Source organism: Metopolophium dirhodum, chromosome 2 (assembly GCF_019925205.1).
Source record: "Metopolophium dirhodum isolate CAU chromosome 2, ASM1992520v1, whole genome shotgun sequence".
NCBI classification, from domain to species: Eukaryota; Metazoa; Arthropoda; class Insecta; order Hemiptera; family Aphididae; genus Metopolophium; species Metopolophium dirhodum.
Window position 1 is genome coordinate 33,970,289 of NC_083561.1, and position 17,371 is coordinate 33,987,659.

General features: G+C 28.6%; 2 protein-coding genes across 2 annotated transcripts; one reads left to right on the top strand and one right to left on the bottom strand.

Moving 5' to 3' along the window:
• Positions 1-30: 30 nt before the first annotated feature.
• On the bottom strand, positions 31-2,849 carry LOC132938264 (surfeit locus protein 1). Its single transcript, XM_061005000.1, has 7 exons — positions 2,641-2,849; positions 2,292-2,396; positions 2,104-2,225; positions 1,850-2,041; positions 1,618-1,791; positions 1,355-1,498; positions 31-322 (listed from the first exon to the last, which is right to left on the bottom strand). The coding sequence occupies exons 1-7, from the start codon at positions 2,704-2,706 to the stop codon at positions 247-249; spliced, it is 879 nt and encodes a 292-aa protein (XP_060860983.1). The 5' UTR covers positions 2,707-2,849; the 3' UTR covers positions 31-246.
• Positions 2,850-2,947: 98 nt separating this feature from the next.
• On the top strand, positions 2,948-8,627 carry LOC132938263 (ATP-dependent DNA helicase Q1-like). The gene is made up of 12 exons (XM_061004999.1): positions 2,948-3,166; positions 4,301-4,465; positions 4,545-4,724; positions 5,027-5,157; positions 5,772-5,946; positions 6,007-6,173; positions 6,233-6,366; positions 6,514-6,709; positions 6,846-7,000; positions 7,946-8,124; positions 8,195-8,377; positions 8,450-8,627. The coding sequence occupies exons 1-12, from the start codon at positions 3,148-3,150 to the stop codon at positions 8,551-8,553; spliced, it is 1,788 nt and encodes a 595-aa protein (XP_060860982.1). The 5' UTR covers positions 2,948-3,147; the 3' UTR covers positions 8,554-8,627.
• The last annotated feature ends 8,744 nt before the right edge of the window (positions 8,628-17,371 follow it).

A 17,371-nucleotide genomic window follows, 5' to 3' on the forward strand; every position in this document is an offset into this window, starting at 1 on the left:
TTAGATTAGATAATACAAATGTTTAGTACATTTAATATTTGAATAATATTTATTTTTTCAAATTATCTACAAAATAAAATATTATTCTAATAGGTAGTTAAGCATAATAAAGTTTAGTTTTTCAAAATCTATTGTTCTTATTTTGACCATAATAAAATATAAATTGTAAAACAATTTGTTGATGAATAATACTTAATATTATTTTTAGTATATATATTTTGACTGGAATACATAAGTTAATAGTATTTATTTAATAATTGATCTTAATGCATGTGAATATTTTGCATACCACATGTATCCTGTTGCAATTGCTAAACCATACCTGCAATAATTGATAAAACAATTTATTTTATTACACATAAATATTGAAAATCATAAATATGAATATTTTAATTTCTTCAACTATATCTATTATCTATACTCTGTCTCAGAGTAGAATATACCGGGCATCGACCTGTTTCCAAACGGAGACGCGCATCTCCCTCATAACAGCATAGGTAGTGACTGGTGGAAGGGGAAAAAAGTGCATAGAACTGATGTTTTCTACTTTAAGACAGAATATATAGAACTATAAAAGATAATTGAACAGAAAAACTGAATGAAATACAAACTTTTCTACTTTTCTAATATAAAAAATTCTATTTAAAAAATAAAATTTAAAAAAATGATGTCCACACGTCAAAAAACACATTTTAGCACAAAAATTACTCAGGTTTATATAATTAAAAAAAAGAAAAGATGAACAAGTGAGTACCGCTTTGTGCTTCTGCTGAACAGTAGGTCCAGTGGCGCCGAACACGGGTATAAACTGGGGAAAAAATTCCTCAACTATTTATGGGTGGGTGATAAGTGATCAGTCATTAGTGGTATTTAATATTTAAAGGCAGTATATCGTTATTATAATGCACTATTTGAGAGTAGCTAAACATTTTTTTTAAGTAGATTTAAGTTTGATATTGCTATTAAAGCAACTTATTTTACTATTAGCAAGACCAGTGTGACGGAAGGATAATTTAATTTAGGCCAAAAACGTTGTATTTATAATATTAATTATTATAATATTCAATATTTCTAAGATATTATATTGTAGGTAGTTATTAACTTAAGTCAATACCACATTACCGTAGAACAGTGTGGTGAACAGGTCTAAGGTATAAATAAAAAATAGCTTAAAAATGTAAAAATTAATATAAAAATTTTGAAAATTTCATTGCATAATATATTAAAATTTGTAATTTTATATGCTCCACTTCCACCAGGTACCCTCTAAAAAACTTTGATTCTAGCCAAATCAAGATAACTATTTAATATAGATTTGAAAATGTAAAATAATATGGAAAATTATGTATCTTACCAGGTAATAATGTAAGAGACATGTTCGTTTCTCAATGAAATATTTGTTTGACCGCCAATCGGACCTCCAGGAATACTACATTCAACCACAGCATCAATCATAATAGGTTCACTATCAACTAATTTTGACATTGCCTCTAAATCTCTATAATAACAAACCAGTACTAAATTATTGACCTATACATTAAGTTCAATGAACTTTTCTTTTTAAATATTTTAAGCATATTATTCCAACCAAATTTAAATATCATATAAATTATATACCTATATGCCCAGAAACGAGAGTCTGCTACATTTTTGGATACAAATTGAGGTCTAGGTTCAGTTAACCGAACAACACCCTCTAATTCAATTTCACCAGCAACTTGACCAGAACTTCGGGATGCAGGGTTTTTATTTTGCATAGAAACCCAACCACGGTTTACTAAAATTGTATAACTTAAAACAATTACTATTAGTATATTAGTGAAACTAAAAGAATGAAAACACTTCTTACGGTTTGTTGGATAGTTTAAAAGGTGTGATGACATAATAACCACTTTTTGTAGAACCAGAAAACAATCCATTGCTATTCTCAGCTCCACCATCAGTTAAACAGGATCTAGGACCTAAGTACAACTCCTTTGAATGATCAAATTCTCCTACTACTTTTATTCTACGATATTCAAGGGTTTTAAGTTCTTCTTCGCTATAAAAATTGAGAAACTTTAGATTTATTTGACCATAATAAAATAAGGAAAAGATTCTAACTTTTCGGGAAAGTCCAATGCAGGAAATTTAGTTTTAGTTTTGAGTTCTTGAATCAAACTTTCTTTCCATATTTTTCGTCTGACTTGCCATGTACCCAGTCCAAATGCAGAAATTGGTAGTACCTTAAATACAAAGCATATTTTTTCATTTAATAAAAATAAATTATAAGTGATAAGTTATAATCTTACTAGTAAAATCCATCCAATATCTGTATTACTCTTTTTCCTTCTACTAAATGAATTTAATTCAACTGATTTAGCTGTCATACTAGAATTTCTAGTCAAACTAATTTGCTAAATAATGAAAACATAGTTAGAAAAATTATAAAACAAATCCACTTTTACTATGAATGATTTTTTAAAAAAAATTAAATAATTATTATTATTAGTTTATATGGCACAATAGTAATTTCTTACTTTCAACTATATTTCAAAAATAAATTTCTATTGTTAAATATAATATATTTATCCTGAATATATTGTAAAGCTTTCATAATAATAATTAAAATATAGTTGTACACCAAAAACATAAACTTACATATAGTTTAGATGGAGTAAAATTTTGTTTCACTAAGAAATTTGAAAAATATTTACTACAAATCATGCTGATTTTTGATAACTTCCAAGTTATTGAGTATTATTACATATATTAACAATACAATATTAATAGATACCGGGGACTGGAGTTGCGAATTGAAAATATCTAATTCTAATTTAATAATTATTATTTATAATAAGTTTTGATTTGTTATTATCATTATTATTATTATTATTGTTTTGTGTTATCAGTGAATTTGGTATCATACATTGACCTTGTACCACAGATAGCAGTGAGCATGGTAAATTCTAATTTTTTTGCAATATCAACAGACAACTAATGAATTACCCATCATTTTCAAATTTCAATATGCAGTTCTTTCCTCTTCAGTGTTTCATTGCGTATAAATTATTAACTTTTTCATGTTTGTCTGTTGAATACTTTTAATTATTTAATGTTTGTAAATTATAATTATTAAATTAACAGTTGTTAAGTAAATAGTAAATAATGGAAGTAGATGAAGAAGGTAATAGCCATATAAGCCATTATTCTCTCAATTTTTTTTTTAAAAATGAATTCGTATTTATAATGCTTGAATTTTGTTGAGAAATTAAACAAAAACAAAGTGTACTTCTTTTTTTCCAGAAATATTTTAATTCTTATTTTTAAAAATTTTCTTTTGACTATTTTAGTCTAAATTGGTATTTGGAATAGTGCTGGACATTGGCTGGCCTAATCCGAACTACGGATTGAAGTATAGAATTCGGATTGACGGATTCAATCTGTCTTAACCGGATACGCGGATTCAATCCGAAAAAACGAGTAACGGGTTTAATTTATAAAGCTGTATTTATAGTTAAAAAATCATGTTTATGAACAAAGTACAGACATCATAATATGTATGATAATATAATATAGTATCTACTTTAGCCACCCGGATAATAAACATATAATATATATGTTTGTTATATTAATTATTAATTAAGTTAATTACTAATTTAATAATAATTATTGTATCAATCTATATTCTATTTTTTTTTATTTCTATGTAAATTTATTATTTATCACATGTATATCCATATTATATCATTATATTTTCCCAAAAGGTGTTTAATGTTGATTTACCTATAATAAAATAAATAAATTACTACCCCATACGATGATGGAAAATATAACTAGTAAGTACTAAGTACTAAGTAGTAACTAAATAAAAATCACATGGTTCCCGACTTCCCGTCATCTGGTCAATAATCGATATTACATTTACTTAATAATTAATAATTATCTTATCTTTTATAAGAAAAACGAATTTTTATTTTTATACTAGAATCTGGATCGAATTTCCTATTCAGATTCATATCAAAACCCGGATTGGTATCATAATCCAGATTGATAATTTTTAATCCGGATAAACAGATTAATAACAGTTGTTTCAATCTGGATTGGTAATCTGGATACGGATTTATCTGGATTAGATGTCCAGCACTAATTTGGAACCAGATCTTAAGTGCACAATAAATTGTGTCCTTTTCATATTTTTTACCATTTAAAGCACATTTAAACTAGAATATAATAATATATAATATTTTCACAACATTTTAACATAGGTAGCATTAGAGCATATTATTAAGTAAACATTTGAACAATTTCTCAATTTCAGATAAACTATCAAAAATTGAACAAGAATTAAAGGAAATTAACGTAAAAGTTATCAAACTTCAAAAACGTAAAACTGATTTATTAGAACAGAAAGAAAAATTGAAACAGTTATCTTATCAAAAACAAACTAATTCTATCAGTGACCATAATAAATGGACCCACACGGGTATTAAGAATATAGCATAACAAAATGCCAATTATATATTACTATGAAATTAATAATGTTATAATTTTAATCTTTGTAGATTTTCCTTGGCATGAAAGAGTGAAAGATACTTTAAAAACTGTTTTCAAATTGGACAGTTTTCGTTCACAACAGTTAGCAGCTATTAATATTACATTATCAAAACATGATGCTATACTTATTATGCCAACTGGTGGAGGAAAATCTCTTTGCTATCAGTTACCTGCTCTTATAGATCAAGGTATATATTAAACTACTATAATTTATATTAATTCATTTTCTGAGTAGTTTTCATAGTCTTGATTCATAGTCTATCTAGAAAAATATAATTTATTTTATTTAAAAAAATGTTTAACTTGTATATTGAACTAATATGATCATGCTTCATTAATTAATAATGTATATTATATTGTTATTTGTTAGATCCATATAATATTAATGATTCAATTACCTATGTAATTAATGTTTTAATATTAACTTTTACTTATTTATATCTTTTCTTGCTTATTCAAAATGTTATCTATAAAGTTATTGTTTTACAAGGTTTTACTCTTGTGGTCTCACCTATGGTGTCACTTATGGAAGACCAGATAATCCAAATTCAAAAACTTGATGTTAATGCTAAAATGATAAGTTCCTATTCATCAAAAGAAGATGTAAAATTATTATTTCAGGTATTAATATTATTATTATTTATTGATATTAATATTATTATTAATTATTGATATTTTAGATTATGAGTAAAGCGATGAATGTATTTATTTTTTTTGTCATCATCTATTGGATCAGTAAAAAAAATGCTTTAATATTCTACTTCAATATGGTAGCAAAGTGAGAATAGTACTTTGAGGGGTCAAAAGTAGAAAATTCTCATACTTTTCTTAATAATGGGGACAAATGGGAATTATTGTGCATAATACATTTTCAACAATAATTAAAAATGTATGAATTAATGTTCAATTTGCATAGCTATGGCTTGAGTATATAATACAAGGTTCCTTATAAGTTCATTGTGTTACCAAAAAATCTAAAAAAATGTATGAATAGTTTTTATTTGATAAATATTTTAAATTGAAGTTTGAACAAAATTAGAAATTTAAATAAAGAATAACAATTTTAGTCATTTTATTGTAATTCAAAAATATTATTTGTGGGTACTTAAAATGTTTAACATATTATATTATTATACCTACCGACACTTACTACACAATAAAACGCTGGGTACTAAGGTTAACTTTCTTCCCTGTTTTTCACCTTTATATTTAAAGAAAAATATTTTGTTTTTTAGATGATGACTGATATTAAATCAGGTTTAAAACTTGTATATTGTACCCCAGAAAGAATTGCTAAAAGTAAAACATTTATGAATAAATTACAAAAAGCTCATAGCTTGAAATATCTATCAAGAATAGCTATAGATGAGGTACATTGTTGTACAACATGGGGACATGATTTCAGACCGGGTATTTGTTTATAGTTATTTTTTTTTTATGATGTTGAATTTAATATTAATTGAGTTATAGATTATACACATTTAACAATTTTCAAACCAATGTTTCCTGATATCCCTATTTTGGGTCTCACCGCAACTGCATCTTCAAAAGTTATTGTTGATACACAAAAACTATTACAAATACAAGGATGTGCTTTGCTAAAAGCATCATTTAACAGACCAAATCTATATTACGAAGTATATAATATTAATATTTTTACTTTAATTTTTATTTAATAATTTAAATTATTTATTAGGTTAAATGGAAGCCTGAAGGTAAAAAATGTGTGGACGAATTAGCATCATTACTTAAAAATAAGTTCAAAAATCAATCAGGAATTATTTACACTACATCTATTAAAGATTGTGAAAGCTTACGAAAAGATTTAATGTAATATATTTATACGCCATAATCTAATTTATTTATTTTACATTTTCAGCTATGAAACTAAATTAATTTTAAATACATAATTAAAATAAAATATTATATTTTCTATACTTCTAAGACTTAAACTAATATTAAATGTATATTACTTAGAGAACATGGATGTAGAGTTGGTTCTTATCATGCCCAACTAGAAGGACCTTTAAGATCAAAAGTTCATAGGAAATGGTTGAATGGTGAATATCAAGCAGTAGTAGCTACTATTGCATTTGGTCTTGGTATAGATAAACCAAATGTGAGATTTGTTATTCATCATACTCTATCAAAATCAATAGAAAATTTTTACCAAGTAAGAGCAATAATAAATTAACATTATGATGCATAACTCCATATTTAATAAACCACATTTTTTAAATTACATTAGGTATAATTAAAAACAATTAATTAAATATTTTTATGAATACACTTACAATTTATTAATATAGGAAAGTGGACGCGCTGGAAGAGATGGAAAACCTTCTACTTGCTTATTATATTATAAGTTAAGTGATGTGTTTAAATTAAGCACAATGGTATTTACAACACAAACTGGGTTACCTAATTTGTACTCTATTATAAAATATTGTTTGAATGTAAAAGAGTAAGTTCAAAAATGTTTAATTGCTACCAGAGGTGCGTTAATTGGAAAAACATATAACATATACTAAAAATCCTCATTTACTACCCTACTCCCATTGTCAAATAACCACCTTACAATTCCACAAATTAAGTTTTTACCAACATAAATGAATAGATATCATATATATATCATATATCTATATGGATATGGCATATACCAGGGGTGGCCAAACTGCGGCTCGTGTCATAGACTTATGTGGCTCGCATCTTATCATAAGATACAAAACATTTTTACAAAAATATAATATGAATTTATGTATTTGAAAAAGTATAATATTTTATTAAATTACAATTTAGGAATCTCAAAGGAAATTTGTTATCAAGCGAACTGTGATTTGTCTCATAATGGCGTTTTAAGTTACTAATCTTAAATTTGATAGTTGGAATTGACAGATGAGACAAAATGGTTTACTGTTTCGTTCTATAAAAAAAGAACTCTTCTTTCCAGTGTCATTTGAATTCTCTATGTTCTTCTCCATACTTGCGTTTCTTAGACATGATAATTATTTTATTAATATTACGATGATACATTTACAACGTTGCACAGAACTATGAAGACATATCCATGTGTATTTCATGATATTTATGGTATTTATAAAAACAAAATTAAGATAAAATTTAATCTGACATTATTGATTATTGTACGTTATTATATTATTTCGCAATCTATACATTTTATTACATTTTGATATCTTATCTTATTTATTATTAATATTATATAAATGTGATCTTTTTTTTTCATTTCGGCTCTTCCATATATATTAATATATTGGGCGGCTCACGAGTCTTCTCGCTGGTCATCCCTGGCATATACTATAGGTAAAAATGTGAAACAAACTTTTGGCACCTCTGTCTATTAGACTATCTTGTTAATTCATTTACGTATTTTTTTCATTTTAACTTATAGATGTAGGCGCAAATTAATATCAACTCATTTTGATGAGTCATGGGAATCAAATGATTGTAATGCAATGTGTGATAATTGTTGTAATCCTAAAACTGTGAAGTCTATTTGTATAAATAAATATTGCTTGGATGTATATAGCATATTAAATGCAGCTGTAGAAAATGAAACAAAGTTTACAGGTATGTATTTTAAATAATAACTAAAAAAGTCTTGTGTATACTTTGAAACTTAATTGTTTATTTTCTATAGCTCAAATGCTATTAGACACCTGGTATGGTAAAGGTAACAAAAAAGTATTACTGCTTGATGTACAGTCTCCAGTATTTTCAAGGACACGGGCTGAAATGATTCTTGGTGAACTTATTGTACAAGGATATTTAATGGAAGACTTTCATTTTACTCCTTATTCCACTATTTCTTACATGAAAAAAGGTAATTACTAATTATTATTTATAATTGCATGATTATTTCATATATTTTAAGTTAAATCATCTTTGTTCATAGGTCCAAATCAATATAAGGTGACAAAAGAAAATAAAATCTTTATGGAAATGTCCCAGGAACAAACCACCAGTGAACCAGTATTAAAAAAGTTTAAATCAAAATAATTTATTTAAAGTAGTTAAGTTGAATTAAATTTAATTTTGTCAAAATAAATTATGAATATGTTTCTTTAATTAAACATGTTTTTATTGTTTATTTAAAAATAAAAACTGAGAAACTTGCTCCTGCTGCATAGTAAGCTTTAAGTTGGGGACAGAGTGGCCGAGCGGACTAAGGCGTCAGTTGTTATGTGTGCCGGTTCAAACCTTGGTTCATAGGCGGCATTTTTCTTCGGGCAAGTCACTGTGTCTGGAGAGAAGTACTGCCATCCTCCACCCTGGCATACACCCGGAGCATACCCACGGGTACCCACTAAAAAATCTGCCAAAACTACACACACATGTTTACATCTACAGTTCCCTCTCCCACAGTTTAAAAAAAAAAAACCACCCAATGGCTTTAGTTGCCGCGGGTTAACTAATAAAAAAAAAAAGCTTTAAGTATACATATGCGTTGAGTAAGTAACTAGGATGGATGTATTCAATTTTAATTCATTAATAAATCATTATACATGAACTACGATTTTTGGAAAATGCAAAAATGGTTATATTTCTATTTCTTTCTTTCTTTTTTTACTTATTAGAAAATGTATTTACAATATATACAAAAGTATAATATGAAAATTAGATATCTTTGAACTTGGAAGTGACTGTATCATAAATTGAAAATTAACATGGACAGAAAGGGGCAACCAGTATTGCCATCCAAATATATTTATTTTTTTGTGTAAGTTTTATGGTAAGAAAAATATTTTGATGATCAACATTGAGGGTGGTTTCTAGTAGCAAATTGGATCTAGTTAGTATTATTGGGAGGTCAAAATTAAAAATTCTCGGCATTTTTCAAAATAATATTATTTTTTTCTTTCATATGGCGTCACTTTTGGTGAAAACATACATAACTTAACTAAAAATATTAAACCAAATAAATAACAAATACCGATTACACTAGTTAAATAAACTGAAACAATATAAATTAAATATATGGAGTCCCAAACTATAAACACTAAACAGTATATAAATAAAACAAAATAAAATAAAATAAATAAAAAAGTACATAGATGACTGCGGTAACATATAACTATGGGTGTGACTGAAAGTAGTAACACATACAATGATATAAATAGGAATTTGCCCACTTTCTAAAGGTGTACTTTTAGGTTACATAGCCAATCTTGTGCCTCACTGTCGCCTTTATGGCGCTCTGTAATTCCTCCTTTATATTTTGTCCACGGACATGAATCGACAATGTGTTTGTTGGTTTGAACCTGCCCACACTCACAGAGTGGAGTATCTGTCATTTTCCATTTATGTAAGAGAAACTTACATTTTCCCTGTTCTGTCCTGATACGGTTTAAAGTAGACCACATTGCACGAGGAAGTTCAAATCCTGGAACTCTCCGAGTCGGGACGTTGATAAGGGAGCTATTACTACGTTCTCATCTTTCCAGCTTTTTTTCCACATATCTTCTTGGTTATCTGTTGCGTTCTCGATCGCCCAGATCGGGTGTCTAGATTTTAGTCTTTTATATGGTGCTTTACTTGTATCATTAAATATCGGAAGGTTTGTTGAGTTTTGGACTAGTTGAAGTAGTTTTATGGTTGCTGCATATCTGGTGCTATATTTGAGAGGACTGGGAGTCATTGCACTTTAGTTCCCCGGACACAGCTTGATATAATTCTCGTCATATTATTTAATTCAACATCTACTTTCCTCGTATGGACACTCCTCTACCATACTGGGGCACAATACTCTGCAGTGCTATACACTAGTGCTAAGGCTGATATGCGGAGTATATTAGCCCTGCACCCCCAGCTAGTTCCAGCTAACTTACTGATCATGTTATTTCTGGTTTTTAATTTCCTCTAGCTGTTGCTTGAAGGTCAAAGTTCTATCTAGTTTGATTCTTAGATATCTCGGGGTGTTTTTACCTTGTATCCTGACTCCCTGGAACATAAAGTTGAGTTTTTTGTTTGCGTCTCTGTTTTTAAGTGGAAAGCTATGGCAGTCGTTTTGATAGGGTTAAGAGTTAGGTGCCAAAAATAGAAATAATTGTGAACAATGGACAGATCTTCGTTCGGTATCTCCTCCAGTTTTCCAAAAGAATCAGATTGAGCTACTAATCCTACATCGTCTGTATACATAAATTTGCGTGATGTTGTGTTTACAAAATTGGATGTGTAGACGTTAAACAAAACTGGGGAGAGGACAGACCCTTGAGGGAGTCCATTTTGAAGGCACTTGTATTTACTCTCTTTTCCATTTATTTGTACCTTGAATTTCCGGTCTGACAGCATGTTATCAATAAGCCGTATGGATGTTTTACAATTTAAGATTTTCGCTAATTTCAAGAAAAGGCCACGTCTAAGTTCAAAAATTGACAAAATATGGAAAAATCACGAAAATTATTTTGAGTTAAGAATTCATAAAAAATTTTCTTTTTAAATCTAAGATTTTAAAATGTAATACAAGATTCTTTATAAGATTATCTACCTACATCAAAAAAAAAAATATCTATAAGAAAGTCCAATTAAATTTTTACGAGCGTTTGAAGTCATATTTTCACAATATTGGATATTCACTCGATTTCTCATGTAGCGGTTTTGTTATTTTATTGTTATTCAAAAATGAATAACTGTAAATACATGAAAATTTTATTGAATGTTTATATTTTCATTTGCTATACACCATAACATTTAAAAAATATTTTGAATTTTTTTGAGCTGCTTATGGACATTGTTAGTTTTCAATTTTTTTGTTTTTTTCCTATAAATATCAATTACATTTTATTTGTTGGGTAAAAAGGCGTGACAATTTAATGCCAGGCTCCTGATATATTTTTACAATAGCAGTTGAAAAATATTAAAAATACATAGGCACAATTTTTTTTATAAGGATTTAAAGATCGAATTTATAATTTATATAAATTACTTTCTACACAATAATATCATCAAATATATTAGTAATACCATAGGCTGACTAACCGTTCTCGCTCAGAATCGTTTTTCTTATACAATGATATTATATAATTGAATTCAAATTTAACACCATCTATTACAGTGACCCACTTGTAACCTACTGTACAGCAGAGCGACATCCACTTACCCACCTTTTTTCAAAGATAATTTGTAGTTATTGAAGAAATATATAAACAACATTTTTGACAAAGGTTGGTTGCTCAATACACAATCAAATATTAACCAAATTTATTATAACGTATTATGTCAAAACAAGAATGATATTCACTTGCAAAAGAAAAAAACAAGCAAGTTGCAAAAAAAAAGAAAACACCAAAAAAAATAAACAATTTTAAAAATTAATTTAAAGTTTATAAGATAACTATAATTGAATAATATTATAATCTATATATATAAAGCTGAAATCAAGCAAAAGAGGAAATCTTTGTTACGGTTTGGCTTCGAAACTTCTAATCCAATGGTCATGCAGTTTTTTTAAATAAAAGAGGATATCACGGGGCAGGTTTTAGGCATAAATAAAGTCCGATAATGTTAGTCAATAATTAGTTATCTATACATATAAAATCCTAATACCACTGACTCACTGATCGCTGTATCTCAAAAACTACTCAACGTACGGACTTGAAATTTGGAATAGAGGTTCTTCTCATATTTTCACCGTGCAATAAGAAAGGATTTTCAAAAATGTTGCGTTTCAATGGAGTAATTAACGATTATAATTATTCACGTGATAAAATTTCTATCGTAAATCTCTAAATTCCTGTTTGAGCATCTACCGGGGGTGATCACTTCCCTTTTTAAATTAGCCTATGACACTCACAAAGAATGTGGCTTTGTATTGGTGAAAGAATTTTCGAAATCGGTTCAGTAGTTTCGGAGTTTATCCCGAACATACAAACAAACGCTATCATTTTATAGTATAGATAAAAATAAATATTTGTGTGTAGATTAGACCTCTGGGAAGAAGATAGGTTAATTTAAAAAGTGTTAAATTTGTTTTTTTTTTATTCATCGGATTTTAGTACGGTTGCGTTAGGCTTTTGTATTAATTGATCATATTAATCCTCCGAAGGTGGAACTAAGTAAAAATGACAAACTTTGTACAATTTTGATACTTTAGAGTTAAATCATACACTTACGTACAAACAGCACGGGGTCCGCGATCTACCGCTGGTAGATCGCCTACCTGATAATATACTGCTGCGAATCAGAATTTTTATTCCGGGCAACAGAAAAGTTAAGATAAATTTTGAACACCATTCACCATACACCGAATATTAAATAACGAATTGAACAAAGTTTGAGTCATATAGAATTGGTACATTTAACGGGCAACGAAGTGCCAGCGGGATCAGCTAGTATATTATATATATAATATACCTAATCATATAATAAAATATGCAAAATATTTTAAACATGTTTTTAGAGTTTTTTATGACCACTAGAAAATAATACTCCACTCTACCAGACTACTATTCAAATTAGGAGCAGAATCATAATAGTCATATACATTTAAAGATTTGAAGTGACTAAATTATACATCATATTTTATAATTGATGTAGACTCGATAAAAAATATTGCAAATGATTAAAATGCAAATGTAATGTATAATTACAGGCTAAAATGTATTATGTCAACTCGATTAAAAAAAAAACTTATTTTGATGTTTTTGTAAATACTAACTTCAATTTAAAAAAAAAATAGCATTTTAATTCTTAAGTTTTAAGACATTTTGTATTATTTTAACAGTATGAATACACAGGCCTTCATAAGACGGGAAGCGTGCTCTGGTGACTATAGATTATAGAACTCAACTGTGGTAATATTTTCCATAGATAATACAAGATCTTATATTATCTATGGTGGCTGGCAGTTGTCCGAATAATGATAAAGACCGATAAGAGTGGTTGTCACTTGCATTCCATAAATCGTAATATTGTTGACATTAATAACTTTCTAATAGGTACTTTGTCAGGTAAGTGTTGCGGCCAACATGCTTGGACGAAACCACAATTTAAGACAATATGTGAAATAACGTACAACCGTGTAGAAGGCCGTAATCGAAAAAAAATTCGGGGTAGTTTTGCATTTTTTTATTATCGACAGACGATAGTGGACATTCATAATTTTTTCGTTAAATTTATAAAAACTCTTTATTCTCGTTATTATTACTTGTAAAAAAATATACAATTTTTCTTAATATAATAGTTAATAGACAATATTCACAAATCACAGCTAAAATGGTTTTACTCTCAAAATATTTTGGGCGGGGGGTAGGAGCCGGAACCCTGGACTTCCCTGTAGTTACTGTCTAGTACCTATATGTAATGGTAGGTATTCAAATAGTTAAATCGTAAACGCAACCTATCGTATTTATTGACGGGTTATTTGCGTCTCATACGATATCGATTACGCCGTTTCAATATCAATTCGGCAACGGCTGTCCGGCTATCGATTTCATATGACTTACAGCCCAATATAGATACATAGGTAGTATGATGGAAAAAAAAACAGTAAAATTTTAAATAATAAATACAATAACTACAATACATAGGTACAATAACTCAAATACTGACGGTGTTCATTATTTTACAAAATGAAATATAATTGTAATTTTTCGAAACATAGTAGTGATTTAATGTCAGTTTAATATTAGAGAATCTATCAACATTTGATTTTAATAATAGTAAACAATTGATGTTATTAGTGGCGGCGCCAGGGGTGGGCTAGGATGGACAGCGACCCGCCCTAAAATCTTCTCGGCCCCCGGCTAGCCCACCCTGTATGTTTTCAAAGTATTTTTGCTTAGAATTACATCATAATATTTTAAAATTTATAAAATTATTTTTTGTGTGCGACGTACCGAGTTTTGACACAATCTGGTCTACTCGTTGTGTGGTGGTGGTAGCAATAACGGCGGAAAATCATACAGCACTTTTGATAGCGAATTTTGTTACGCCACTGGCCCTCCCTTTAAATCAGTGGCCCCAGCTTGGCCCACCTAGACAAAAAAATCTGGTGCCGCCATCATGTTATATACATTTTTTAATCAAATAATTTTTGTTTTCGCTGTATTTATTTTTATTATTATGTCGAGTGTGTTGTAAGCCCAGTTGAATCCGTGCTTACAGAGTTCGCGGTTTGCCGTTTGTCTGGGTTTAGCCAACTAGTACTTTCGAACTGAGACGTTTATTACAACGTTGGTTAGGTTTCCCTTAAATAAATTTACACTCGACTGTTGGTTCTAACTACTGGTTTTTATTGTACACGTTATAATAATCAAAATAAAGACAATCACGTAGCTCTACGTAATACAGACTGGTGATCGTGTGAACCCACACGGCCGCTCAGCGCTCATGCCCGATATGCTGAGTGTGCATGACCGTGCGGCGCGTGCAGGGGTTCACAACAAGTGCAAGTTTTCTGTCCTCTCATATAAATTAGTTTGTATTTTTAAATTCAATACCATAGTATGTGAAAACAAAAATATATTATAGAATTGTGAATTCAGTCTTTAATGAATCGATTCGCAACTATTAGTAATTCTTTCCGATGCGATATTGAAAACGATGCCAATATTTTTGGACTAAATTTAGATGTTTTATCAGTGTAAAATACTGTTAATACAGATTTTTTTTAGCCTCTGGTCATCAATTTTCTGTAAAAGTTTATAGTATAAGAGACGGCGGAATTGAAATATAAAAGTTCGGCGCAATCAATAAGTATCTTAAAGGTAAAAAAGTAATTTTGGTGGAATTTATATACACCCGAATGTTGTGACCGAACTATTCGGATGAAAGTTACCACCTGTAATCAATATGAGTAGGTATATAGTATACTAGCTGATCCCGTGCACTTCGTTGCCCGTTATATGTACCAACTCTATATGACTCAAACTTTGTTCAATTCGTTATTTAATATTCGGTGTATTGTGTTCGAAATGTATCTTAACTTTTCTGTTTCCTGGAATAAAAATTCTGATTCGCAGCAGTATAGGCAATAGGGTAGGCAATATCAGGTAGGCAATTTATCTGTGGTAGGTCGCGGACCCAGTGCTGTTTGTACGTAAGTGTAGGATTTAACTCTAAATTATCGAAGTTATACCAAGTTAATTTTGATATTATAATATAATTCGAATTGATGCTATTGTACCTGATCCGCCCGAATAACCAATGGCAACCAATAATAAATAATTACTAATTTCTACTGTAGAGTGTAACCAATGGCAACTATTAATAAATAAAAATAAAATTTCCAATTTCCATCTTGAACCTCAATGTCCCTGTTTGAGCAGCTATTTAAAATGCGAATTTCGAAAAATCCTTTCTTAGTGCGCCTATACATAGTAATAAATACATTTACTGAAAATTTCATATCCATAGCTTCAGCAGTTCCGGCTAGACGATGATGAATCACCCAGGACAAGTCTTTTTATATATATAGATAGGCAGAGCCGCATCTAGGAAATTTGACGCCCAGGGCTAATAAAAATGCAGCGCCCTTATGTAGGTGCAGTACGGGGTGTGCCGGGTGTCAACACAAAATAAATAATGTTTAAATACAAATTAAAAAGTATATTTTTATATTCTAAATATTTTTATTATTGAAACCAATGTTTTCATATATACCGTATGTACGCGAAAACTGGATACCTAGGTACATAGTATAGGTAGTATAGTTAGAGATGTGGATTTTACGTAAAAAATTTTTTTGGTAATTTACCAAGTAAATTTACTGGTAAAATTAGTAAATTTTTATTAAAATTCAATTTATAGTGTACCTGTTGATTTTTTTCACAATATTATGTAAAGAGGCAAGATAAATATATAACAGAGTATTAGTATTTAATCTCTTTATTAAAAATAATGATTAATAATTATTAATTATAGTAAAATATAAAATAAAAATAAATTGTGGTAACCACATACACCATAATACCATATCACAATTATTTTTATCACGTAACTGTCATTATCATTTTATAAAAATCCTGATTTGTATTATAATCCTAATATCTTAATAAAAAATACAATAACATATACAAATAAAGTGGTCACTCAACCGTTTGAGCGGTAAATTTTTTTTTGTAAATTTACGGTAAGTTTACTTTAGCAGTAAAATTGTTTATGGTAAATTTACGAGACTCACATCACTAAGTATAGTACACACTATAGCTCACTTACCAACATTTTCATTATCCTATACATATTTAAATAATTTAGAATTCTATTAGCGGAGAGTTGATGATTCAATAGTCTAGTTTCATGTCCCGCAACAGAATTAAAAAATATTTAAATATGTATAGAGTACACACATATGGTTTATTACAGAATATTTCAATATTATACTTGAACTAATTAAATGCACATAACACGATTTTTTGGACTTTAATATTACGTACAACTGAAAAAAAATCTAACATTAAAATGATCACGAATGAATTAATATTGGTCAAATTGTAAATTTTTCATGATTATCATATTTTCTGGATAATAATTATAATAGAATAAACCAAATGTATTTATGAACTAAGTTATGAGTGTTCGGTAATTGTTTATGTTTTTTACTCAAAGCTCAATGTTTGCTTAATTAGTAATTACTACATAAACATTTAAAAAATAAGTAATGACTTTTTTATAATATCAACTGAAGAGTTCAAAACATAATGTTTTAAGTATCCCAACCCTGGTGAAATGTATTGAATTTAAATAAAAATAAATAATTTAATTTTACAGGTGTTAAAATTGCTTACCAATGATTTCTGTTTTTGAAAATAAATTGAGGGGTTTCAATTCAAGACAAACCTTTTCCATTTTTCTAATTTTTCAGGACAGCTCATTTTTT

Coding starts and splice junctions, on each gene's coding strand:
- LOC132938263 (XM_061004999.1), top strand. Junction 8,125..8,194: donor AAATGAAACAAAGTTTACAG/GTATGTATTTTA, acceptor TATTTTCTATAG/CTCAAATGCTATTAGACACC. Junction 8,378..8,449: donor TATTTCTTACATGAAAAAAG/GTAATTACTAAT, acceptor CTTTGTTCATAG/GTCCAAATCAATATAAGGTG.
- LOC132938264 (XM_061005000.1), bottom strand. CDS start 2,706: ATGATTTGTAGTAAATATTTTTCAAATTTCTTAGTGAAACAAAATTTT. Junction 2,397..2,640: donor TTACTCCATCTAAACTATAT/GTAAGTTTATGT, acceptor TTCATTATTTAG/CAAATTAGTTTGACTAGAAA. Junction 2,042..2,103: donor GCATTGGACTTTCCCGAAAA/GTTAGAATCTTT, acceptor CAATTTTTATAG/CGAAGAAGAACTTAAAACCC.